The sequence below is a fragment of the Heptranchias perlo genome, chromosome 8, assembly GCF_035084215.1.
Source record: "Heptranchias perlo isolate sHepPer1 chromosome 8, sHepPer1.hap1, whole genome shotgun sequence".
In the NCBI taxonomy this organism is placed as follows: Eukaryota; Metazoa; Chordata; class Chondrichthyes; order Hexanchiformes; family Hexanchidae; genus Heptranchias; species Heptranchias perlo.
In genome coordinates, this window is record NC_090332.1 from 73,357,561 (window position 1) to 73,383,863 (window position 26,303).

The 26,303-nt window shown below is 43.0% G+C and overlaps 1 protein-coding gene across 1 annotated transcript in view; it reads right to left on the minus strand.

The window, feature by feature from the left end:
- The window catches only part of pygb (phosphorylase, glycogen; brain), a 115,801-nt gene that overhangs the window by 57,647 nt on the left and 31,851 nt on the right, over positions 1 to 26,303 (minus strand). Inside the window, exons 5-6 of the mRNA XM_067989313.1 lie at positions 9,966 to 10,097; positions 8,453 to 8,564 (exon numbers count right to left, since the gene is read on the minus strand). Coding sequence (XP_067845414.1) covers positions 8,453 to 8,564; positions 9,966 to 10,097 — 244 coding nt within the window. The remainder of the gene's footprint in view (positions 1 to 8,452; positions 8,565 to 9,965; positions 10,098 to 26,303) is intronic.

Consider the following 26,303-nt stretch of genomic DNA (forward strand, 5'->3'; position numbering starts at 1 on the left):
AAAACAGGTTTTCAGGCCATACCCCAATTTGCCAACGTGCCACAGATATTGCAATCGGCTATCCTGTTTGAATAAACCAGTCACAAGGATGAAGGAGTCATGTGTTGCCCAATGGAATTTTGCAGTCGCCTGGAGAATGTTCTGGGCAACACAGACAGCCTGCAAGTGGAGATATTGGAAGCCCCTGCAGTTGTATGTGTAAGACTAACTAATACCTCTCCATGGTCACACTGGAGCTCTACAACAACATCAACTTGCATTTATATAGTGCCTTTAAAACAGCAAAACGTCCCAAAGTGCTTCATAGGAACGTTATCAAACAAAATATGACACAGAGCCACAAAAGGAGATTTTAGGACAGGTGACCAAAAGCTTGGTCAAAGAGGTACGTTTTAAAGAGCGTCTTAAACATAGGAACAGGAGTAGGCTAATTAGCCCCTCGAGCCTGTTCTGACATTCAATGAGATCATGGCTGGACTGTGACCTAACTCCATATACCTGCCTTAACCAAAAGATATTAAGGGATACGGAGCTAACAAAAATCTATCAATCTCAGATTTAAAAATTAACAGTCGAGCTAGCATCAACTGCCATTTGGGGAAGGGAGTTCCAAACTTCTACCACCCTTTGTGTGTAGAAGTGTTTCCTAACTTCACTCCTGAAAGTCCTGGCTCTAATTTTTAGGCTCTGTCCCCTAGTCCTAGACTCCCCAACCAGCAGAAATAGTTTCTCTCTCTCTCTACCCTATCAGTTCCCCTTAATATCTTGAAAACTTCGATCAAATCACCCCTTAATCTACTAAATTCCAGGGAATACAACCCTAGTTTGTGTAATCTCTCCTCGTAATTTAATCTTTGGAGTTCAGGTATCATTCTAGTAGATCTACGCTGCACTCCCTCCATGGCCAATATATCTTTCCTAAGGTGCGGTGCCCAGAACTGAACACAGTACTCCAGGTGTGGTCTAACCAGGGCTTTGTATAGCTGTAGCATAACTAGAAGGTCACCATTCCACTCTCATTGGGCGCTGGATGTCAACCCAGTATTCAGAGGCTGGAGCTCTGTTCTCCCGCTCGCCAGGGCTGGGAAAGTGAGTTGCAGCATAAAGGGTTTGGTGCATAGTCAACTGTTTCTCTTCACTACTTTTAAAGAAAAATCTGAAACTTGCAGCTGTATGGTACTGGTCTTTCACCACCTGCTGAATGCAAATAAACAAGGTTCCTTGAACACTACTTCCGTAGTCATAAATTTTTATCCAGGCGAAGACTAGTCATTTTTATACCAACTGGCAATTGGTGGGAGACTCCACGACATGCCCCAAATCTACACCCAGCATCTGCCATATTTCCACCCCTGGTTGACCTCCCCATCCTTACATACTGTGCCTCAGATAGTTCAAACAGTCTACAGCGACCCCCTCCCTCCTTACACACAGTGCCTCAGATAGTTCAAACAGTCTACAGCGACCCCCTCCCTCCTTACACACAGTGCCTCAGATAGTTCAAACAGTCTATAGCGACCCTTCCCCCCCTGACAGAGTGGGCCAGTTATTTACGGGGAGGGAGCAGGGGTCGTAGCGGCCGGGAGACCCGGTAATGCGGAGGTCCTGCCGAATTTAACGGCATGACCTCATTTCAATTTTTTTTCCGATTCCCAGCCGGCATGAGCCAGACGGAGAGGCTGGCTCGCTGTCGGGCAGGAAGGCCTGCGCTGGTAGGCCACTGCCGGGGAGCAGAGAGGAGGGAAAGGGACACCGGGGTGGTCGGGGGGGGGGGGGGTGGGAGATCGTGGAGGTGGAGGGGAGGGACACCGGGGAGGTCGGGGGCGATTGTGGAGGTGAAATCTAAAACTCTGGTAAAATTTAAGGCCCGCAGCCTCATTAAAATATTGAATTAATTCACCCACTTCTTGAGAGCATGTTATTCGCCCATGGGTATTGTGCAATGAGAAGGGGTTAATTAATAATCTTGTTGTGCAGGTCCTTTAGGAAAGAGTGACCATAACATGATAGAATTCTTCATTAAAATGGAAAGTGAAGTAGTCCAATCTGAAACTAGGGTCCTAAATCTAAACAAAGGAAACTACGAAGGTATGAGGAGTGAGAAGCTATGATAGATTGGGAAGCTTCATTAAAAGGCACGACGGTGGATAGGCAATGGCTAACGTTTAAGGAACGAATGCATGAATTGCAACAATTATACATTCCTTTCTGGCGCAAAAACACAAAAGGAAAAGCGGCCCAACCATGGCTAACAAAAGAAATTAAGGTTAGTATTAGATCCAAAGAGGAGTCATATAAAGTTGCCAGAAAAAGTAGCAAGCCTGAGGATTGGGAGCAGTTTAGAATTCAACAAAAAAGGACCAAGAGATTGATTAAGAGGGGAAAAATAGAGTATGAGAGTAAACTTGCAAGGAACATAAAAGTGTTCTGTAAAAGCTTCTACAAGTATGTAGAAAGAAAAGATTAGGGAAGACAAATGTAGGTCCCTTATGGGGAACAAGGAAATGGCAGAGCAATTAAACAAATACTTTGGTTCTGTCTTCACGGAAGAGGACACAAATAACTTCCCAGAAATGCTAGGGAACCAAGGGACTAGTGAGAAGGAGGAATTAAAGGAAATTAGTATTAGTAAAACAATAATGCTGGAGAAATTAATGGGACTGAAAGCCGATAAATCCCCAGGGCCTGATAATCTGCATCCCAGTGTACTAAAAGAAGTAGCCATGGAAATAGTGGATGCATTGGTTGTCATCTTCCAAAATTCTATAGATATTGGAACAGTTCCTGCAGATTGGAGGGTGGCAAATGTAACCCCACTAGTTAAAAAAGGAGGGAGAGGGAAAACAGGGAACTACAGACTGGTTAGCCTAACATCAGTAGTAGGGAAAATGCTAGAGTCTATTATAAAGGATATGATAACAGGACATTTAGAAAATATCAATGTGATTAGACAAAGTCAACATGGATTTATGAAAGGGAAATCATGTTTGACAAACCTACTGGAGTTTTTTGAGGATATAACTGGTAGAATAGATAAGGGAGAACCAGTGGATGTGGTTTATTTGGATTTTCAGAAGGCCTTTGATAAAGTCCCACATAAGAGGTTAGTGTGCAAAATTAAAGCACATGGATTGGGGGGTAATATACTGGCATGGATTGAAAATTGGTTAACGGACAGGAAACCGAGAGTAGGAATAAATGGGTCTTTTTCGGGACGGCAGGCAGTGACTAGTGGGGTACCACAGGGATCAGTGCTGGGGTCCCAGCTAGTCACAATATTTATCAATGATTTGGATGAGGGAACCAAATGTAATATTTCCAAGTTTGCTGATGACACAAAGTTAGGTGGGATTGTGAGTTGTGAGGAGGATGCAAAGAGGCTTCAGGGCGATTTAGACAAGTTCAGTGAGTGGGCAAATACATGGCAGATGCAGTATAATGTGGATAAATGTGAAGTTATCCACTTCGGAAGGAAAAACAGAAAGGCAGAGTATTATTTAAATGGTGACAGATTGGGAAATGTTGATGTACAAAGGGACCTGGGTGTCCTTGTACACTAGTCACTGAAAGCAAACATGCAGGTGCAGCAAGCAGTTAGAAAGGCAAATGGTATGTTGGCCTTCACTGCAAGAGGATTTGAGTACAGGAGCAAGGATGTCTTTCTGCAGTTATACAGGGCCTTGGTGAGACCGCACCTGGAGTATTGTGTGCAGTTTTGGTCTCCTTACCTAGGAAAGGATATACTTGCCATGGAGGGAGTGCTGCGAAGGTTCACCAGACTGATTCCTGGGATGGCAGGACTGTCATATGAGGAGAGATTGGGTCGACTAGGCCTGTATTCACTTGAGTTTAGAAGAATGAGAGGGGATCTCATTGAAACATATAAAATTCTGACCGGGCTAGACAGACTGGATGCAGGGAGGATGTTTCCCTCAGCTGAGGGGTCCAGAACGAGGGATCAGAGTCTCAGGATACGGGGTAGGACATTTAGGACTGAGATGAAGAGAAATTACTTCACTCAGAGGGTGGTGAACCTGTGGAATTCTCTACCACAGAAGGCTATGGAGGCCAAGTCACTGAATATATTTAAGAAGGAGCTAGATAGATTTCTTGACACAAAAGACATCAAGGAGTATGGGGAGAGAGCAGGAATATGGTATTGAGATAGAGGATCAGCCACGATTATATTGAATGATGGAGCAGGCTCGAAGGGCCGAATGGCCTACTCCTGCTCCTAGTTTCTATGTTTCTCAGATAGTTTAAACAGCCTTTAGCGACTCTCACCCTCCTCACACACATCTTAAATTCACCATCAGACACCATGATAGCTGCGGCTCTAGATCGGGTGGCCAATTCTGGTTGGATGTATTCCTGGAGGTTTCACCATATGACCTTCTGGCTCTGATCACCGCCCCTCCACACTCCCACCATTGGTCGCCCGACACATCCAGCCGCATGGCGCCCCACCTTCTCATGCCAATTGGAAAGTGAACAGACTCTTCCTTACCCAATTGGATGATTCTTGACTGTCAGCCAAACAGCCTTTGCCCTCCCTTGCCCCAATATTTTTTATAACTAATAAACAAAAGTGGTCAAAGAAAATGAAAAACAAAAACACTATTTTTTAAAACTCCCCCTGTGATTTTTTCCTGGGTTGCGTGTAGCAGTGTCCGGGAGAATCCAGGACAATCCTGGAGGATTGGCAACATTATTGGCAGCAGCTTGCAACAATGCATGAAGCACACACAGAAGCATCTTTAAGTCTGCATCGCTGAGATACACGGAGTGCTTGACTCCAGTAATGGCAGTAATTAAAGCACACTCTGGAGCTAACACCGAGCAATGCAGGGGAGCTAGGATTAAAACCCAACAATAACAAGATGTGTCTCCTAATAATTGGCTTCAGTGATATTTTGAGTTGAATCAATGGAATGTGTTGCTGGTTGGTGCTGTGCGCGCTGACTCTCTGCACACCTTCAAGAGGGAGCTGGGCCGGTTCTTGACTGGGGCAGAGATCGCATCATTTAGAAGGTAAATGCTGTATAGATATCACATGGTCCATGTAATCTCCTGGATTGGTTTTGATCACCTGAGGGGGGCAGAGAGGAATTTTCCAGAATATTTCTTTCCCTTATTGGCCCTGCTTCTCTCAGGAGATTACATGGCTTCAGGTGATGGGGGGGTGGGGAAGTGTATCTGGTCATGATGCTCCAGGTGTCATGGTGTGTTGGGCAGGTTTCATGGACCAGCCAGTCTTTTCCTGCCCGTTGATTTCGTATGTTCGTAATCCTTGTTGGAACATGCAGACTGGAGACAGTGGCCTGAAAGTGACTTATCTATCAGCTAAATGGGCTGCAAAATTACTGCAAATCTGGATATCCCATCATAGATCTCCTTACTTTGTGCAGAACTATCTTTTTCGTTAAAAACTGAAGTTTAGTCCTTCAAAACTAAATCTCTTCAGCTCGTGAGCATTGCAAGGACTCCCATATGGAAACAGAATTCCCAAGCAGCGAGGATACCCAGTGGTACATTCAGGATAACACCACTGGCAAAATGGATTCGGACTCTGGGAAATGCTCCATGTGAGTATTGCAGTGGATCGTACGGTTTAAAAAAAGTCTCGCTTTGGCCACATTTAAGAATTACAAACAAGGGGAAAAAAAACACACGCACATCGGATTCGCTCCTGAGCGCACATAGCCAGATTTTTTTTTAAATGAACCCCTTTCAGAATTCCATCTTCAGTTTGGCTAAATGCCAGGTAAACTATACAGAACAGAACCAGAGACACAGACAAACCGAGCCTTTGCTTTAAGTTGGTGAGTTGCAGCCTGAATACAAATGAACAAAAACAACAGTTATTGTCTCTGTACTAGCTGGAGGTATTTGTGCTTTTTAGTACTGGGCCAATTGCTATTCCATGCAGCTCACGTTCTTTTTCACTGCTCTCCAATAATAGACGTTTATCATTCAAACAAGGGAATGTTAATACTGGCACCTATAATTTATTACACTTCCACATCGGTTCTCAGGAGAAGAAGAAAAAAATGAAGACACTATACAAGGCTGGTTAGCCAATGAATGGAGGCCTGACTGTTGCAATCTGTAAGGGACTCAATTAAAAACAAAACAAGTCTCCTTTCATTTAACTGCATACAGTGAAAGTCTAGCCTGATAGCAATAGCAAAGAACCACAGCATTCTCCAGAAAACTAGCACAAAGGCTATATGTACTATGCCCTGGCCAATATTTATCCCTCAACCAACATCATTAAAAAACAGATTATCTGATCATTAACTCATTGCTGTTTGTGGGACCTTGCTGTGCACAAATTGGCTGACATGTTTCCTACATTACAACAGTGACTACACTTCAAAAGTACTTCATTGGTTGTAAAGCGCTTTGGGATGTCCTGATTTCATGAAAGGCGCTGTAAAAATGCAAGTTCTTTCTTTCTTTCTACTTACATAGGTTCCAAGTTGCAATTTTTATGTAAAGTAGGAAATGGAGGTTTTGAATTTTAACATTTATTTGCCATTTTAACATTATAGATTAAAAATTGCAAACTGAGCACCCTCCAATCACTCGGCACATTTATCCAAAGAATAACACAGCCATTCAGACCAGGATTGTCCCAGGTTTGATCGTTAGTCTGCACTGAAGTGGTATATAAATGCAAGTTGTTGTTGTTGCTGTCTCTCTCCTATTCATTATCTACATATTACTCCTTGGTGATATCATCTGCAAGCACGTGCTCAGCTCCTGTAAGTATGTATGTGACACCCAACACTACCTCTCAGCCAATGCTGACTGAAACAAAAGACTGCTCCTGTACTATCTGATTCAGTATCTGAGATCAAGTGCTGGATCAGGTGACACTTTCTACTGATCAAAACTGAAGCCACCCTATTTGGTTTCTACCAACACCCTCTAGCACCCACTTCATGAACCTCCCTGGCTGTCTCCTCAAGCTGAACCCTGTGGTGTGCAATCTTTCATTTTCTGTTCAACTCTGAGCACAGGTTTCAATCCATGTCAGGTTGGTCTGCCTTCTTCACTCTGGAACATGGTCTGCTTAAGGCCCGACCTCGCCCCCAAAGATGCTGAAATCCTCACCCACGCCTTCGTCACCTCAAGGATCGACTGCACTAACAACTTCCTCACTGGCTCCCTGACTCCACACTTCACAAATTTCAGCTAATCCAGAACTCTGTGGCCACTGTCCTCTTCTACACAAAGTTCTCCCACACCCGTCCTCACCAAACTCCAAAAAAAAAGCACACTCACTTTTAAATCGTCCCACTCTGCTTAGAAGACTTGTATTTATACAGCAACTTTCACAACCTCAGAACGACTCAAAGCACTTCACAGCCAATGAAGTACTTTTGAAGTGTAGTCACTATTGTAGGGGAGCGGGCAGGAAAGTGGACATGAATTTAGATTTGAGGTTAGGATCAGATCAGCCATGATCTTATTGAATGGCGGAGCAGGCTCGAAGGGCCGATTGGCCTACTCCTGCTCCTATTTCTTATGTTCTTATGTAATGTAGGAAACCTGGCAGCCAATTTGCGCACAGCAAGGTCCCACAAACAGCAATGTGATAATGACCAGATCGTTGATTTTAGTGATGTTGGCTGGTCATAGAAAGTTACGGCACAGAAGGAGGCCATTCGGCCCATCATGTCCGTGCCAGCCGAAAAAGAGCTATCCAGCTTAAACCCACTTTCCAGTATTTGGTCCGTGGTTCTGTAGGTTACAGCACTTCAAGTGCTCATCCAACTACTTTATAAATGAGTTGAGGGTTTCTGCCTCTACCACCCTTTTAGGCATGTATAAATATTGGCCAGGACGCTGGGGAGAACTTGCCTGCTGTTCTTTAAAATAGCACCGTGGGATCTTTTACTTCCACCAGAGAGGGCAGACAGGGCCTCGATTTAATGTTTCATCCGAAAGGCGGCACATCTGACAGTGCAGCACTCCCTCAGTACTGCACTGGGGATTCTCAGCCCAGGTTTTGTGCTCAAGTCTCTGGAGTAGGACTTGAACCTACAACTTTCTGACTCATAGGCAAGAGTGCCACAACTAACACTTAGGGAATCTTCTCTAACCAGTGTCCTTTATTCCTCTTGCTTATCCCTCACTACTGCTCCATCATCGGGGCCTGATCTTTCAGCCATTACAAGCCATCCCTCTGGAACTTCTCTCCCTCCCCTTCAAAAACGTCCTACAACCTTACCTCCGCAACCATGTCTTTGATCTTCCCTCCCAAAACTCTTCACTTCCTGCTCACGGTTTGTCCTCCTCCTTGCTAGGCGCTCAGAGACATTCTCTCACAAATAAATATATGATGACATCAGCAGGCCATTCATTGTAGAATACATACAATAGTTATGCAATGATACCATGGACAAGATTTTCACAAGTGCAGAGGAATTTCCTGACCACTTACAGTCTTTCAGGTTGAAGTCATTGGGAGCCTTGGCAGACCACAGCCTCATGGTGTTGACAGTGTTGTTCTTGAATCCCGGCACTGGAGTGTCGTAGGGCATGGCAAGGACAACCTGTTTTCATTAACACAAGGTCATTATTTGTTACATCAGACTCATCACCAGCTGCAAAGATGTAATACTTCCCATCACCAATGATTTAAGGTAATACTGCACCTTTTTGTCTTGCTGCAATGAAGATCTTTTTTTGATTAGTGCAGGGTGTTAAAGTTACTTTCCATAGGAACAGGAGTAGGCCATTCAGCCCCTCGAGCCATTCAATTAGATCATGGCTGATTTGCATCTTAACTCCATTTACCAGCCTTTGCTCCATATCCCTTCATACCCTTACCTAACAAAAATCTATCGATCTCAGTCTTGAAAGTGCCAATTGTCCACAAGCATCCACAGCCTTTTGGGGAGAGAATTCCAGAACGCAGTACTCCAGGTGGGGTCGACCAAGGCTCTATACAATTGTAGCATAACTTCTTCCCCTTTGTATTCCAGCCCCCGCCTTGAGGTAAAGGCCAACATTCCATTAGCCATATTAATTACTTTTTGTACCTGTTTGTTAGGAAGTGGCCTATGGTACAACATTGTTTCTCTTTTCCAAAAATGTAATTTTAATGTAACTGCATCTTTTCCTTCCACCACTACCAATTAAAGAAAAAAATTATCTTCCTCTTCAGACTTCCAAGGCTCAGCTACCTGTGTAAGTTATGGACACCCTTGATACATTTCAAAGGACTGATTGAATGTACACATGGCTAGCACTGCCATCTCTTGCCATTACGATTTGAGGGTTTCTCTCTGTTGAGCCCCAACATGTTGTACCATAGAGTGGTGGGTTATGGGTTTGTGGGGGGTGAAATTCACCTCCATTTTCCCCATTCGACAGAAAGTACCTCACTTCCTCTCGTTGCCTTCTCTAGCGGCATATGGAGATCATTCACCTGACGAAATCACAGGCACAAACTGCTACCTTACCATTCCGCTGTTCCATCCCAACACATTGCCTTTGCCTTCCCCTTCCCCCTCCCCCTCCCGCCAGAAAGTGTTTGAAAGAAGTAACCATCCTGAAAGGGTGGTGGAAGCAGATTCAATAGTAACTTTCAAAAGGGAATTGGATAAATACTTGAAAAGGAAAAATTTGCAGGGATATGGGGAAAGAGCAGGGGGAGTGGGACTAACTGGATAGCTCCTTCAGAGAGCCGGCACAGGCATGATGGGCCAAATGGCCTTTTTCTATGCTGAATGATTCTATGAATACTTTTCCTGGCCACTTCTTCACACAAAGGGTAGTGGAAATCTGGAACTCTCCCAAAAAGTAGTGGAGGCTTGAGGGACTAAAATGGCCGACTCCTGTTCCTCTGACAGAAGATTCCTATACCGGCAGAGTCAGCTGGTTTGCTGGTTCGACAGAAAGCTGTGGTCCCTCCCACTGGTCCTACACATTGCGGGTTAAGCAGTACGTACCTGAGTATCAACCCAGCTGACACCATCCGCCCCTTGCTCCACCCGTCCATAGAAGTGAACAGGAAGCATGTATTCCGGCCGTGCTTTTTCCCAAGGGTTACCATAGCGCAGCCAATCATCAGCTTCTTCTACCTGCAAATGAACAAACAAATGGATTGTAATGGCCGCAATTTATAATCTCTTGCTGAATTTGTTTTTATTTTAAATAAAGATCAAAACATATACAAAAATATAAAATAGTGCAAATGGTTATCTTTGTGACAAAACTGAGGCAAGGGTACAAACGAGTGAGAGCAGGTTCATATACTACATGAACTAGGGAGAGTTACATGCCTATTATGTTCTTGATAAGTTCTTCTATATTTTAGGTCTCACTTGTCACATATTGGGGACAGGGGGGAAGATAGTCTATTTCAGATCTTTGTAAATGTGCAGTGCAATTGGTTGCTTTGAGTGTTAGCCATGGCTCAATGGTTGCATTCTCTCGCCTCTGAGTCAGAAGGCCATGGGTTCAAGTCCCACTCCCTGAGACCTGAGCGGTGTCCTGGCTAATATTTATCCCTCAACCAACGTCACTGGTCATTATCACACTGGGACCAATGTGGGACCTTGCTGTGTGCAAATTGGCTGCTGCGTTTGCTACATTACAATAGTGACTACACTTCAGAAATACTTCATTGGTTGTAAAGCGCTTAGGGAGGTCCTGAGTTCACGACAGGCGCTATATAAATGCAATTTCCTTCTTTTTTTTCTCTTTCTACGAGTTTTGCAAGAGCAGCCATGAGTGACTCATCCTTGGATTTTTTTCTCCCTCTGTATGGGGAAGCTTAATGCCTTCAGAACACCATGCTGAGATTGGACATTGCCTTGGGGGAAGGGGGAAATGGTGAGTCTGAACTTTTGTTTACCACTCTTCACACAAAGAGTTGTGAGGTTGTGGAATTCACTTCCAGGGTTACTGGTTGAGGCAGAAACTATGTCAACATTCAAAATTAGATTGGATAGGTGGATGAAGGAAAGGGGGTTGAAGGGATATGGGAAAAGGACAGGTCAATGTGATCAGGACTATTTGCTCACATGGAGGGTAAACACCGACACGGACTAGTTGGGCAGAATGTCCTGTTTCCATGTTGTAACTTCTATGTCTTTCTATGTACTTAGTGACACAGCAAGTTGATATTCTAATGTGCTCCACCATTTTTCTCTGTTTGTTACTTCATTCCGTACATGGAGCTGGACTGTGTGGAAGAGAAACATTACCTCACCAGGTATAGATGGGATAGTCAAACCAAACCACCCTGGCATACTCTTAGTAACATCAGAAAAAGTCCAGAAACAGCTTGCCTGCCTTCTTTTTGAGTTGCCAAATGGTCTGACGCATCAAGGATTGAATGAGGGGAAGACGTGTTGAATTGCAGTCATGTTCTTTGTCTTTTCTGTTCAATTCTTATATCACCAATGGAAGATGTAACATTTTGAGAATACATCACATGCTTGATACTTGCCAACTCTGGGTTGTAATAAGGGACCAGTTACCTTTCAGAATGAATAGAGTATAATGTTGGCTTAGGGCAGTGTTGTCCAATACGTGTGGCTAACTGGAATCCAGATGTGGCTAATTGCATGTCTGATTAGTTAAAAAAAAAATTAAGTAATAGGCACCACCATTGGTCGCGTGATCTCAATAGTCATTTGTATGACGTATGCATGTGGACTTTAACCTTTTTGTGGGTTTCTTGGTAAAATGGTAATTACAGGCCAGTCAGCCTAACGTCAGTGGTGGGGAAACTTTGAGAGACAATAATCCAGGACAAAATTAATTGGCACTTGGAAAAGTATGGGCTAATCAATGAAAGTCAGCACGGATTTGTTAAAGGAAAATCGTGATTGACTAACTCAATTGAGTTCTTTGATGAAGGAGAGAGGGTTGATGAGGGTAGTGCAGTTGATGGTGTGTATATCGACTTTCAAAAGGCATTTGGTAAAGTATCCCAAAATAGGCTTGTAAGTAAAATTAAAGCCTATGGGATTAAAGGGACAGCGGCAGCATGGATACAAAATTGGCTAAGGGACAGAAAACAGTGAGTAGTGGTGAACGGTCGTTTTTCAAACTGAAGGGAAGTATACAGTGGTGTTCCCCAGGGGTCACTATAAGAACCATTGCTCTTTATGATATACATTAATGACCTGGACTTGGTTGTATAGGGTATAATTTCTAAGTTTGCAGATGACACGAAACTCAGGAATGTAGAAAACAATGTGGAGGATAGTAATGGATTTCAGGAGGACATAGACAGACTAGTGAAATGGGCAGACACATGGCAGGTGAAACTTAACACTGAAGTGTGAAGTGATACATTTTGGTAGGAAGAATGAGGAGAGGTAATATAAACTAAATGGTACAATGTTAAAAGGAACAAAGAGACCTGAGGCAGGACAAATTGAGCAGGCTGTTAAAAAAGCATAAGGGATCCTAGGCTTTATTAATAGAGGCATAGAGTGTAAACGCAAGGAAGTTATGCTAAACCTTTAGAAAACCCTGGTTAGGCCTCAGCTGGAGTACTGTGTTCAATTTTGAGCACCACACTTTAGGAGGGATGTCACGGCCTTAGAGGGACTGCAGAAGAGATTTACTAGAATGGTATCAGGGATGAGGGACATCAGTTATGGGGAGAGACTGGAGAAGCTTAGAGCAGAGAAGGTTAAGAGGAGATTTGACAGAGGGGTTCAAAATCATGAACGGTTTTGACAGAGTAAATAGAAGAAACTGTTTCCAGTGGCAGAAGGGTCGGTAACCAGATGACACATGTTTAAGGCGATTGGCAAAAGGACCAGAGGTGACATGAGGAAACATTTTTTTACGCAGAGAGTTGTTATGATCTGGAATGCACTGCCTGAAAAGGTGATGGAAACAGATTCAATAATAACTTTCAAAAGGGAATTGGATAAATACTTGAAAGGAAAAAATTTACAGGGTTATGGGGAAAGAGCAGGGGAGAGGGACTAATTGGATAGCTCTTTCAAAGAGCTGGAAGAGCTGGCACAGGCACGATGGGCTGAATGGCCTCCTTCTGTGCTGTAACAAACTTTGATACTATGAAGAAAAGCAGAGTGTGCAAGTGTTTTTTGATCGTTGTGAGTTCTTTATTTCCTTGGTTACTGGATGGTGGTAGATGTTTGTTATGTGAATATACACATATGAAGTACATTTACCTGTATTGTGTGTGTGTGAGGCCTTTTCTACTAAAATTAGTGCATGCGACTAAAACGGTATCGCCGTAGCCACACCTGTGGCTAGTCAGCAATTTCTACTGGGCAACACTGGCTTAGGGCGTCACAGTGCCAATGTAGTTGATGGACCAATGCAGTGCCACAGAGTGAAGGGGTGCAGGTTTGATTCCCAACTCAGCCGAGTGTCTGGTCTGTGCGAGGAGGCACCGAGTGGAAGTGAAGCCAAAAAAAAAATCTGGAAGGGGAGAGTCAGTTTGGTCAAAGCGCTGTGGGCCGTGGTCTTAGAGCAGGCTGCTCACCCATGTCTTCTGCTCTCCAGCAGAGAGATGGGCCACCCTATTGCAACCGCTGCAACCCACTTGACCTGCTGAATCGGTACACGACAATGAGCTCCCTGCAGAGGTGCTCGTGGGTCACTGGACCCATTGGACAAGGCACTGCCCGGCCTACAGGAATTCCAGTCGCAAGTGAGGATAAGCAGAAAGACCGTGAAAAGACGAATTCCCAAATAGGGTTGTCAACCCTCCAGGATTGTCCTGGAGTTTCCAGGAATTATAGACCAATCTCCTGAACGCTGCTGTGAGCGACCCGGGAGAAAAATCATAGGGGCATTAAAAAAATTGTGTTTTTTTTTCATTTTCTTTGAACACTTTCATTTACTAGTTATAAAAATATTGGAAGGGGGGAGGCTGTTTGACCGGGTGGGGCAGTTGGAGGTGGGAGGTCATGTAATAACAAACAATGGAAATGAGCACAATCCACCAGCTGGCAACCCTATTCCCAAACAAAAATCAATTATTACTAAAGTGCAACCAAGTAGGAAGAGTTGGGGATGGAGGATAAGAGAGAAGCACATTAGGGAAATTTCGAGTGGATTGGGGGAAGATAATCCATATTTAAAAAAAATCTGGGTGGAGGTGGTGTGGACGGGTGAAAACACAACGCTAAGATGCCAAATATCTGTTACAAATGAAAGAGGAAGTGTGGCAACAACATTGTCTGAAAGTATTTCGAGCAGAAAGTAACCTTTGTTTGAGCCCAAGGAAGCAACTGCAGATTAAATTGAAGTCTGGTTAAGCAAATGGGAAAACTTCATTGCTTAACTATAATCTACGTAGAGATACATATTTAGTCGTATAATCGGGTGTTTCACTGTGTCATTTACGGAAAGCAAGTTTGAAATGTTTGGCTGGGGGAAGGGGATCGTGTCTGGGATGAGGCAGGGTGTTGGTGTGACAGATAAACCCATCTATATCAGTTTAACACTGTTGTGTTGCAGGTTTGTAGGGCTGTGCTGGTTTTAAACAGGCGATCAGCACAGGAGCAACTTCTTGCAGCCTACCTCGTTGCATCAAGCTAGTTAAACCTGTTTCAGTCTGCTCTAAAATAAATAGTGCAGAACGAAGCACCATTTAACTGTAGGTGTGCCACACCACTGTGCGAATTGGAAGTGTGTCTGTTCGTTCAGTCACTCTCGCACAGTGGAGGCTGAGAACAGGCCCATCCATCTTTTCAACTAATGAAAAGGGGAACAAATATTCCCTTCCCACCAGACAAACAAACAGCAAATTTCAACTGAAGCAAACACTCCCCATATTAATGGCAAAACTAAACTTAAATGAGTAACCTTTGGGTCACTTCTAGTGCCTCCAGAACAACACAAATAAGACAAGCTGTGCACCCCACATCGGATAGATAGATAGATAGATAGATATACAATTCTACTTGCATTTTCACTTTAAGACACTCCTTAAAACCTACCTCTTTGACCAAACTTTTGGTCAGCTGTCCTAATATCTAGTTCTTTGGCTCAGTGTCAATTTTTATCTGATTTACGTTCCTGTGAAGCACCTTGGGACATTTTACCACGTTAAAGACGCAAAATAAATTCAAGTTGCTGTTGTACCTAAACACATTGTCAAAATGCCTCAAAGTGCCTTACACAATGAATTACTTGCAGAGTGTAGTGATCTGCCATGCAAGGAAATGAGAACTATTCATGACTAAGGTCAGCGCATGTGGAGACAGGGGACAAGTAGCAGAATGAATAGCAAGCTAGCTACAAAACAGAAAACAGCGAGTAGGGGTTAAAGGTAGTTACTCAGACTGACGGAAGGTGGGAAGTGGTGTTCCACAAAGATCAGTGCTGGGACCACTGTTGTTCACTATTTACATAAACAATTTGGACTCGGGAATCGGAAGTACAATTTCAAAATTTGCAGATGACACCAACTTGGGGGTACAGTTAATACTGAGGAAGACTGCGACAAAATACAAGAAGACGTTAAGAAACTTGCAGAATGGACGTGTACATGGCAAATTAATTTCAATATAGGTAAGTGTGAGGTGGTGCATTTTGGTAGGAGGAATAAGGAGGCCACATACACCTTGGAAAATAAGTCTAAATGGGGTAGAGGAGCAAAGGGATCTAGGGGTACACATTCACAAATCATTAAAAGTGGCAATACAACTTAACAAGGCCATAAAAAAATGTATAGAACTTATGTAGAACCTTGGTTAGACAATACTTGGAGTACTGTGTACAGTTCTGGTCTCCAGATACAAAAAGCTATAGAGGCACTAGAGAAGGTGCAAAAATGATTTACAAGGATGATATAAGGAAAGGCTGAACACGTTAGGGCTTATTTTTCTACAAAAGGGAAGGCTGAGAGGTGACCTGATAGAGATGTTTAAAATTATGAAGGAGTTTGATAGAGTAGAAGTAGAGTTTCCATTTGTGGGAGGAAACAAAAACCAGGGGCCATAAATATAAGATAGTCACTAATAATCCAATAAAGAATTCAGGAGAAACTTCTTTACCCAGAGAGTGGTTAGAATGTGAAACTCGCTACCACAAGGAGTAGTTGAGGCGAATAGCATAGATGCCTTTAAGGGGAAGCTAGATAAGCGCATGAGGGAGAAAGGAATAGAAGGATATGCAGATAGGATGAGATGAAGTAGAGTGGGATGAGGCTTGTGTGGAGCATAAACATTAGCACAAAATAGTTGGGCCAAATGGCCTGTTCCTGTGCTGTAAATTCTGTGTAATTCTATATATCACTTTCCCTAAGAACCCAGGCTTTGCTACTGGGCCATTGAAGAGCCATTCCAAGTAAATAGTTCTATTCTGGCTTAGCTACCTGTGTGGACATCCTTCATACATTTCAAAGGACTGTCTGAGTGTATACAGGTTGCTAGCACTTCCGTCTTGTGCTGGTAGGATTTGAGGGTTTCTCTCTGCTGAGCCCCAGCATGTTGTACCGTAGGGTGGTAGGTTATAGATGTGCGGGGCAGGGGGTGAAATTCATCTTGGGTGCCAGAACAAAGCAGGTGATAGCAAGTCAGCAGTCTGTTTCAAACTTAGTCCAATTTTCTTCTCCATTTCCATTTTCTAAACTGAGGCCCCATCTGCCTTCTCAGTTGGATGTAAAAGATCCAATGGCACTATTTCAAAGAAGAGCAGGGGAATTCTCCCCGTTATCCCTCAACCAACATCACCAAAAGAGATTATCTGGTCATTATCTCATTGCTGTTTGTGGGATCTTGCTGTGTGCAAATTGGCTGCCGTGTTTCCTGCATTAAAACAGTGACTACACTGCAAAAGAGCTTCATTGGCTGTAAAGCTCTTTAGGGTGTCCTGAGGTCGTGAAAGGTGCTATATAAATGCAAGTTCTTTCTTTCTATTGAAGTCAGTGGAAAAGAAAAAATCGTGTGGTGTGTAAAACGGGCCGACAATCTGCTATTGTCTGCTCCGTGCTGCCGCCCGAGACAAATTTCACCCCTGTGGCCAAGATTGGGAACTTGCCACGACACTGGTGAGGCACTGAGTCAGGCATTTCCCCACAGGGAGAGGAAGGAGAGGAAAGAGGTACCATAACTCTGTAGGAATATAGATATTTACATCATTTTAATACAGAAAGAAGACAGCACAGCTAATCAAGCAATTATGGCTAACCCACATGAGTAAATCAAAATTGGTTTGACCTGTGTGTTGGCAGATCTTATCTCTTGATCACAAAGACACCCCAGGACAATAGTTCGGGAAGAACAAAGATAGGAAGCAAAGGTTGCTGAGATGACAATGTAGCAAGCTATTGACCAGTACATGAAGCCTCTATTGTTGTATGTTCAATGACCTAAGGGTAATAAAACACCCAACAAAGTTAACCTCAGCAAGATTTGGACAATGGAAGCTTGTTTTTAAAATGGTATAAAAGAGATACAAATCTTCACTCAGTAGGAACTTTGGCTACCTTCAAAGAGAGGAACCGTGAATGGCCTGGACAGGAAATCGCTCAATGTCCTCGGGGAGTTCTTTACACTTGAGTTTCTAGACGTAGGACTGTGTGTACTGCCCTGTATGTAATCTTAAGATGAATGTTTTGAAACAATACTAAATTAAGTTAATTGTCAGTCATATTACTGTCTCTAGCTTTTTGAATCTGTTATTAAAAAGGATAAGGGTTTATCTTTAACATCATCCTTTGGCTACTCCCTGCATGGCAACTGCACGAGAGTAGGTCCACTGCCTGTTAGCTCTCTGGTAGTCATGATGTGGAGATGCCGGTGATGGACTGGGGTTAACAATTGTAAACAATTTTACAACACCAAGTTATAGTCCAGCAATTTTATTTTAAATTCACAAGCTTTCGGAGGCTTCCTCCTTCGTCAGGTGAACGATGTGAAAATCGTTCACATTTTCACATCGTTCACCTGACGAAGGAGGAAGCCTCCGAAAGCTTGTGAATTTAAAATAAAATTGCTGGACTATAACTTGGTGTTGTAAAATTGTTTACAATTGTTAGCTCTCTGACATTAGTGGCAGTCCGGAATGCACTGCCTGAAAGGATGGTGGAAGCAGATTCAATAGTAACTTTCGAAAGAGAATTAGATAAATACTTGAAGAGGAAAAAAAATTGCACGGCTATGGGGAAAGAGCAGGGGAGTGGAACGAATTGGATGACTCTTTTAAAGAGCCGGCACAGGCACGATTGGCCTTTTGCATCCTCCTGTGCTCTATGATTGGCCTCAGAGTCCCCGGCTAGAGAGAGGACCATCGGCCAGGGTTCCCGTTTCTGATCACCATGCATCAACCTTTGCTGTAAACGGGCATGCGTGGGTCCCAGGTGAGGACAAGGTTCAGTCACAACTGCAATGTCCCTGCAGTCAAATAGCTTGTCAACACACACAATTAAGTAACGGGCACCTTAGTGAGGCAGAATAAGGAGAGCTATACTCCAGCAAGGAGTCCATGCCTAATAGGAGGGGAGGAGGAAGGAAAGAACTGGCAGAAAGTTGGCGAGGAAAAAGAAGTGATAAAGGCTAAGAATTGTTTACCGATTGACGTTGAATATATATTAGGTTCAAATAATGCAGTACGTCACTGCCTTAGTTTGGAATGTAGCCCCTTCTGATGACTATGTCAGTGGCAGCAACAAAGCATTTATTGTACAAAGAAGTCAGAATGTAGGCAAACTTGACTAGCCAATTGTACTTCTTTTACTAATGGACTGTCCATAAATAATTGGAGATTGTATTTACTTTCAGACTCTTGAAAGGAATAACAAGTGCAGGGGAAGAGAAACTTTCAATACAGTAGTGTTTTGAAGAAGCCTTTGGTGTTGAAGTACATGTATGTCAGTGTTACTAACATTGTGTCATCCTTGGCTCAGTTGGTAGCACTCTTGCCTCTGAGTTGGAAGGTCATGGGCTCAAGCCCCACTCCAGGGACACAGGTACATAATCCAGGCAGACACTCCAGTGTAGCACTGAGGGAGTGCTGTACCGTTGGAGTGCTGTCTTTTGGATGAGACGTTAAACCAAAGCCCCGTCCACCTCTCAGGCGGATGTAAAAGATCCTATGGCATTATTTCGAAGAGGAGCAGGGGAGTTCTCCCCAGTATCCTGGCCAACATTTATCCCTCAACCAACATCACTAAAAACAGTACAATTGATCATGTTTTGCTGTCTGTGGGACTGTGTGAAGAACTTTTCAGGTGTAGTCATTGTTGTACTCCTGACTGCCAAAAGGTAATGGAGAAGAACTCTAAATTATTTATTCATTCTCTTCCCCCCCACCCCCTATCCCAATCACATAGGTTAACAAGCAGATGGAACAGGACTAAATTTTGGCCATAGCTTGTATGTCCTGCTGACTTTTCTTCAGACGTTCTAAGAGCCCCTTTGTTCCCCTAAAACACCTTCCTGTCCAAAGGGACACTGTCATTGCCAATTTGTTTCAGCGACTGCCTGAAATTGTCAGGTCATTTCGTGATGGCGTGTTATCCTCATCAGATTCAACATTTGTTGGTAAATTCATCAGCTGAGTGTTAATCCACTGAGACTCTTAGTTGAGAGGCTGAGGGCTCATCCATGCAAGGGTTTACCATGCCAGGAGAGGACTTGAAGTATAAGTTTGTGACTGGTGCACTGTATAAGGGATTGCTTCAGTGATACTGTCCCTAAGAACCTGTTAGTTGATGGGACCCTGAATGAAGCAGATCCATGTTATTAGCCCAATCATAGATACAATCATCTGCCCATCATATCTGTGCTAGCTCTTTGAGGTATCCAATTAGTCCCATTTCCCTGCTTTCTTCCCCATAGCCCTGCAAATTTTTCATTTTCATAGAATCATAGAATGGTTACAGCACAGGAGGAGGCCATTCGGCCCATCGAGCCTATGCCGGTTCTTTGTAAGAGCAATCCAGTTAGTCCCATTCACCCACAACCCTGTAAATTCTTTCTCTTCAAGTATTTGTCCAATTCCTTTTTGAAAGCCATGATTGAATCTGCTTCCACCACCCTTTCAGGCAGCGCATTCCAGATCATAACTACTCGCTGCGTGAAAAAGCTTTTCCTCATGTTGTCTTTGGTTCTTTTGCCAGTCACCTTAAATCTGTGTCCTCTGGTTCTCGAACCTTCTGCCAATGGGAACAGTTTCTCTTTATTTACTTTCTCTAAACCCTTCATGATTTTGAACGCTCCAATCAAATCTCCTCTCAACCTTCTCTGCTCTAAGGAGAAAAACCCCAGCTTCTCTAGTCTATCTGTGTAACTGATGTCCCTCATCTCTGGAACCATTCTGGTAAATCTTTTCTGCACCCTCTCTAAGGCCTTCATATCCTTCCTAAAGTGCAGTGCCCAGAACTGGTCACAATACTCCAGATGTGGCCGAATCAGTGTTTTATAAAGGTTCAACATAACTTCCTTGCTTTTGTACTCTGTGCCTCTATTTATAAAGCCCAGGATCCCGACAGCTTTCTCAACGTGTCCTGCCACCTTCAAAGATTTGTGTACATATACTCCAAGTCTCTCTGTTCCTGCACCCCCTTTAGAATTGTACCATTTAATTTATATTGCCTCTCCTCATTCTTCCTGCCAAAATATATCACTTCACACTTCTCTGCATTAAATTTCATCAGCCACATGTCTGCTCATTCCACCAACCTGTCTATGTCCTCTTGAAGTCTATCACTATCCTCCTCACTGTTTACTACACTTCCAAGTTTTGTGTCATCTGCAAATTTGGAAATTGTGCCCTGTACACCCAAGTCTAAGTCATTAATACATATCAAAAAAAGCAGCGGTCCTAGTACTGATCCCTGGGGAACACCACTGCATACCTCCCTCCAGTCCGAAAAACAACCGTTCACCACTGCTCTCTGTTTCCTGTCACTTAGCCAATTCTGTATCCATGCTGCTACTGCCCCTTTTATTCCATGGGTTTCAATTTTGCTGATAAGCCTATTATGTGGCACTTTATCAACTCCTTTTGAAAGTTCATATACACATCAACCACATTGCCCTCATCAACCCTCTCTGTTACCTCATCAAAAAACTCAATCAAGTTAGTTAAACACGATTTGGCTTTAACAAATCCATGCTGGCTTTCCTTTATTAATCCACACTTGTCCAAGTGACTATTAATTTTGTCCCGGATTATCGTTTCAAAAAGCTTCCCCACCACCGAAGTTAAACTGACTGGTCTGTACTTGCCAGGTTTATCCTTATATCCTTTTTTGAACAAGGATGTAACATTTGTAATTCTCCAGTCATTCTGGCAGCACCCCCCTATCTAAGGGTGTTTGAAAGATTTTGGCCAGCACCTCTGCAATTTCCACCCTTACTTCCCTCAGCAACCGAGGACGCATCTCATCCAGACCGGGTGACTTATCTACTTTAAGTACAGCCAGCCTTTCTAGTACCTCCTCTTTATCAATTATTAGCCAATCCAGTATCTCAACTACATCTTCCTTTACTGAGATTCTGGCAGCATCTTCTTCCTTAGTAAAGACAGATGCAAAGTATTTATTTAGTATCTCAGCCTTGCCCTTCCATGCATAGATCTCCTTTTTGGTTCCTAATCAGCCCCACCCCTCTTCTTACTACCCGTTTACTAATTATATGCCGATAGAAGATTTTTGGGTTCCCTTTTATGTTATACTTTTAAAGTATATATCCAATTCCCCTTTGAAAGTTACTATTGAATCTGCTTCCACCACCCTTTCAGGCAGTGCATTCCAGATCATAACTTGCTGGGTAAAAAAATTCTCATCTCCCTTCTGGTTCTTTTACCAATTACTTCCTTGGTAGTAACAGTTAACTCCTTGGCAGGATCCAGTGTAATCTGCCCTTAATTTACATAGGATTTGGTGCCAGTGAGTGCTAATGATGTTTTGGTTCCAATTACTTTTTTTTAATTAGCAAGGACAATCCCATTGATTGGTTAGCTAACAGGAAACAGAGTAGGCATAAATGGGTCATTTTCAGGTTGGCAAGATGTAACGAGTGGAGTGCCACAGGGATCAATGCAGGGGCCTCAACTATTTACAATCTATATCGATGACTTGGATGAAGGGACCAAATGTATGGTTGCTAAATTTGCTGATGACACAAAGGTAGGTAGGAAAGTAAGTTGTGAAGAGGACATAAGGAGTTTGCAAAGGGATATAGATAGGCTAAGTGAGTGGGCAAAAATTTGGCAGATGGAGTATAATGTGGGAAAATGTGAACTTACTCACTTTGGCAGGAGGAATAGAAAAGCTGTATATTATTTAAGGGGAGAGAATGCAGAACTCTGAGGTACAGAGGGATCTGGGTGTCCTAGTACATGAATCACAAAAAGTTAGTATGCAGGGACAGCAAGTGATTAGGAAGGCAAAAGGAATTTTGTCATTTGTTGCAAGTAGAATATAAAAGTAGAGATGTTTTGCTACAGTTGTACAGGGCATTGGTGAGACCACATCTAGAATACTGTGTGCAGTTTTGGTCTCCTTATTTAAGAAAGGACATAATTGCTTTAGAGACGGTTCAGAGAAGGTTGACTCGACTGATTCCTGGGATGAGAGGGTTATCTTATGAGGAAAGGTTGGACAAGTTGGGCCAGTATACACTGGAGTTTAGAAGAATGAGAGGTGATCTTATTGAAATATATAAGATCCTGAGGGGACTTGAAGGGGTCGATGCTGAGAGGATGTTTCCCCTTGTGGGAAACTAGAACTAGGGGCCACAGTTTAAAAATAAGGGTTCTCCCATTTAAGACGCAGATGAGGAGAATTTTTTTCTCTCAGAGGGTCGTGAGTCTGTGGAACTCCCTTCCCCACAGAGCGGTGGAGGCAGGGTCATTGAATATTTTTAAGGCTGAGTTAGATAGATTCCTGAATAACAAGGGAGTCAAAGGTTATAGTAGGTAGACGGGAAAGTAGGGTTGAGGTCACAATCAGATCAGCTATGATCTTATCAAATGGCGGAGCAGGCTTGAGGGGCTGAATGGCCTACTCCTGCTCTTAATTCGTATGTTTGTATCCCAGTGTTCTCAATGCTGGTTGGTGCTTATGAGGGGTAAGTCTCTTGGCACCGAGGGCATAAAAGCATCTGTCTTGCAGTGCCCAATACCAGCGCGTCCTTAGCTTCAGCTGACGTCATCAAGTCGTCTAGATTATGTGGCTCTGTTAAGCACTCATGATAAACGTGCAGGACTATGGGGAAAGAGCAGGGGAGTGGAACCAATTTGATAGTTCTTTCAAAGAGCCGGCACAGGCATGATGAGCCGAATGGCCTCCTTCTGTGCTGCATGATTCTATGAACACGTAACTAGTTTGCATTTCTTAGCTTTCTGTGTAAGTCTGATTGTTCTGAATAATGCAGGAAATATAGACAACGGTTCCTTATGAATCAGAGGCAAATTTGGTGAGTTATTTTTTTTCATTTTTAAGCAATACATGTTTTATTTAACAATCCCCCAGCATGAGTGACCATGAATGGACGGTTGCGCTTTGCACATTTAAAGCCTTTGGTAGCCATCAGTGCTGACATGCTGATCCAACTATGGAGGCACTTACTTCCTTTTCATGTAGGATTTTTTGAGTCAACCAAGTGTTTAGGAGAAACCTAGGGGCGTTTAAGAGTCTCCAAACTAATCCACCGAGATATTCACACCGGCAGAGTTTCTATTTGCCTGCTATGCAGTGTACACCCTCTCCCTGTAGGAACGCACCCTACATACTCAGACAGCTTACATAGAATGTACGTCGCAGAAACAGGCCATTTGGCCCAACTGGTCTATTCTGGTGTTTATGCTCCACACGAGCCTCCTCCCACCCTACTTTATCCAACCCTATCAACATAGCCTTCTGTTCCTTTCTCCCTCATGTGTTTTTCTAGCTTCCCCTTAAATGCATCTATGCTAATCGCCTCAACTGAGAAGATATCCTTATCCGGAAAGGCTGAACAGGTTGGGACTCTTATCTCTAGAAAAGAGAAGGCTGAGGGGTGACCTGATAGGGGTCTTTAAGATAATGATAGGATTTGATAGGGTAGAGGTAGAGGAAATGTTTCCACTTGTTAGGGAGACCAAAACTAGAGGCATAAATATAAAATAGTCACTAATAAATCCAACAGGGAATTCAGGAGAATCTTCTTTGCCCAAAGAGTGGTAAGAATGTGGAACACGCTACCATAAGGAGTAGTTGAGGCAAATAGCTTAGATGCATTTAAGGGGAAGCTAGATAAGCATATGAGGGAGAAAGGAATTGAAGGGAATCCTGATATAGTTGGATGAAGTAGGAAGGTAGGAGGCTTGTGTGCAGCATAAACACTGGCATAGACTAGCTGAGCAGAAAGGCCTGTTTCTGTGCTGTAGTTTCGATGTCTGCAAAGGGATATAGATAGGTTAAGTGAGTGGGCAAAAATTTGGCAGATGGAGTATAATGTGGGAAAATGTGAATTTGTCAACTTTGGCAGGAGGAATAGAAAAGCAGTATATTATTTAAATGGAAAGAGATTGCAGAACTCTGAGGTACAGAGGGATCTGGGTGTCCTAGTACATGAATCACAAAAAGTTAGTATGCAGGGACAGCAAGTGATTAGGAAGGCAAATGGAATGTTGTCATTTATTGCAAGGGGAATGGAATATAAAAGTAGGGATGTTTTGCTACAGTTGTACAGGGCAATGGTGAGACCACATCTAGACTACTGTGTGCAGTTTTGGTCTCCTTATTTAAGAAAGGACACAATTGCTTTAGAGGTGGTTCAGAGAAGGTTGACTCAACTGATTCCTGGGAAGAGGAGGTTATCTTATGAGGAAAGGTTGGACAAGTTGGGCCTGTATACACTGGAATTTAGAAGAATGAGAGGTGATCTTATTGAAATATATAAGATCCTGAGGGGACTGGAAGGGATAGATGCTGAGGGGATGTTTCCCCTTGTGGGAGACTAGAACTAGGGGCCACCGTTTAAAAATAAGGGATCTCCCGGTTAAGACGGAGATGAGAATTTTTTTCTCTCAGAGGGTTCGCGAGTCTGCTGTACTCCTTCCAAGGCCAGTATATCCTTTCTAAGGTGCTGCACTCTGAACTGTACACAGTACTCCAGATGTGGTCTAACCAGGGCTTTGTATAACTGTAGCAAAACTTCCTCCCCTTTATATTCTAGCCCTCTAGACATAAAGGCTAACACTCCATTAGCCTTTTTGATTATTTTTTGTGGCTGACCACTACAATTTAGTGATCTGTGTACATAGACCCCTAAATCTCTTTGGACCTCCACTGTTCCTAGCTTTTCACTATTTAAAAAATACTCGGATCGATCCTTTTTAAGTCCAAAATGGATGACCTCACGCTTGCGTGAAATCCATCCGCTACAGTTTTGCCCACTCACTTAATCTATCAATGTTGCTTTGTAATTTTATGGTCCCGCCTACACTACTTACTATGCCACCAATCTTTGTGTCATCAGCAAACTTGGATATATGGCTCTCTATTGTGTTATCTAAGTCACTAATAAATATAGTGAATAGTTAAGACCTCAGCACAGATCCTTGTGGGACACCACTAGTCACATCCTTCCAATTCGAGTACATACCCATTTATCCCTCCTCTCTGTCTTCTACCGCCTAACCAATCTCCTGACCAGGTCAATAATTTGCCTTCAATTCCATGAGCTCTAATTTTAGCTAACAGTCTCTTATGTGGAACCATATCGAATGCCTTCTGGAAGTCCATTGAAACTACATCCATAGACATTTCCCTGTCTACTACTTTAGTTACCTCCTCAAAAAATTCAATTAGGTTCGTTAGACATGAGCTACACACTACAAATCTATGTTGGCTCTCTCTAATCAGCTCAAATTTCTCCAAGTGCTCAGTCACTCTGTCCTTAATCATAAATTCCAATAATTTCCCCACAACAGATGTTAGACTAACAGGTCTATAATTTCCTGGTTTCTCTCTCTCATGTTTCTTAAATAATGGAGTTACATTTGCAATTTTCCAATCTAAAAGGGACAATTCCTAAATCGAGAGAGCTTTGGAAGATTATGGCTAAAGCATCTGCAATTTCCTCACCTACTTCCTTTAAAACCCTGGGGTGGAAACCATCAGGTCCTGGGGATTTGTTAGTCTTTAGTGCCATTATTTTTTCCCAATACTGTTTTCTTGCTTACGTTAACTTTAGTGAGTTCCATTCCTTGATTCATTATTAGTTTCCCTGGAATGTCAGGTATATTATCCTCTTCCTCTACTGTGAGGACTGACACAAAGTAAATCATTCAACAAATCTGCCATTTCCTTATTTTCATTTGCAACATTACCCACATCTGTTTTTAAA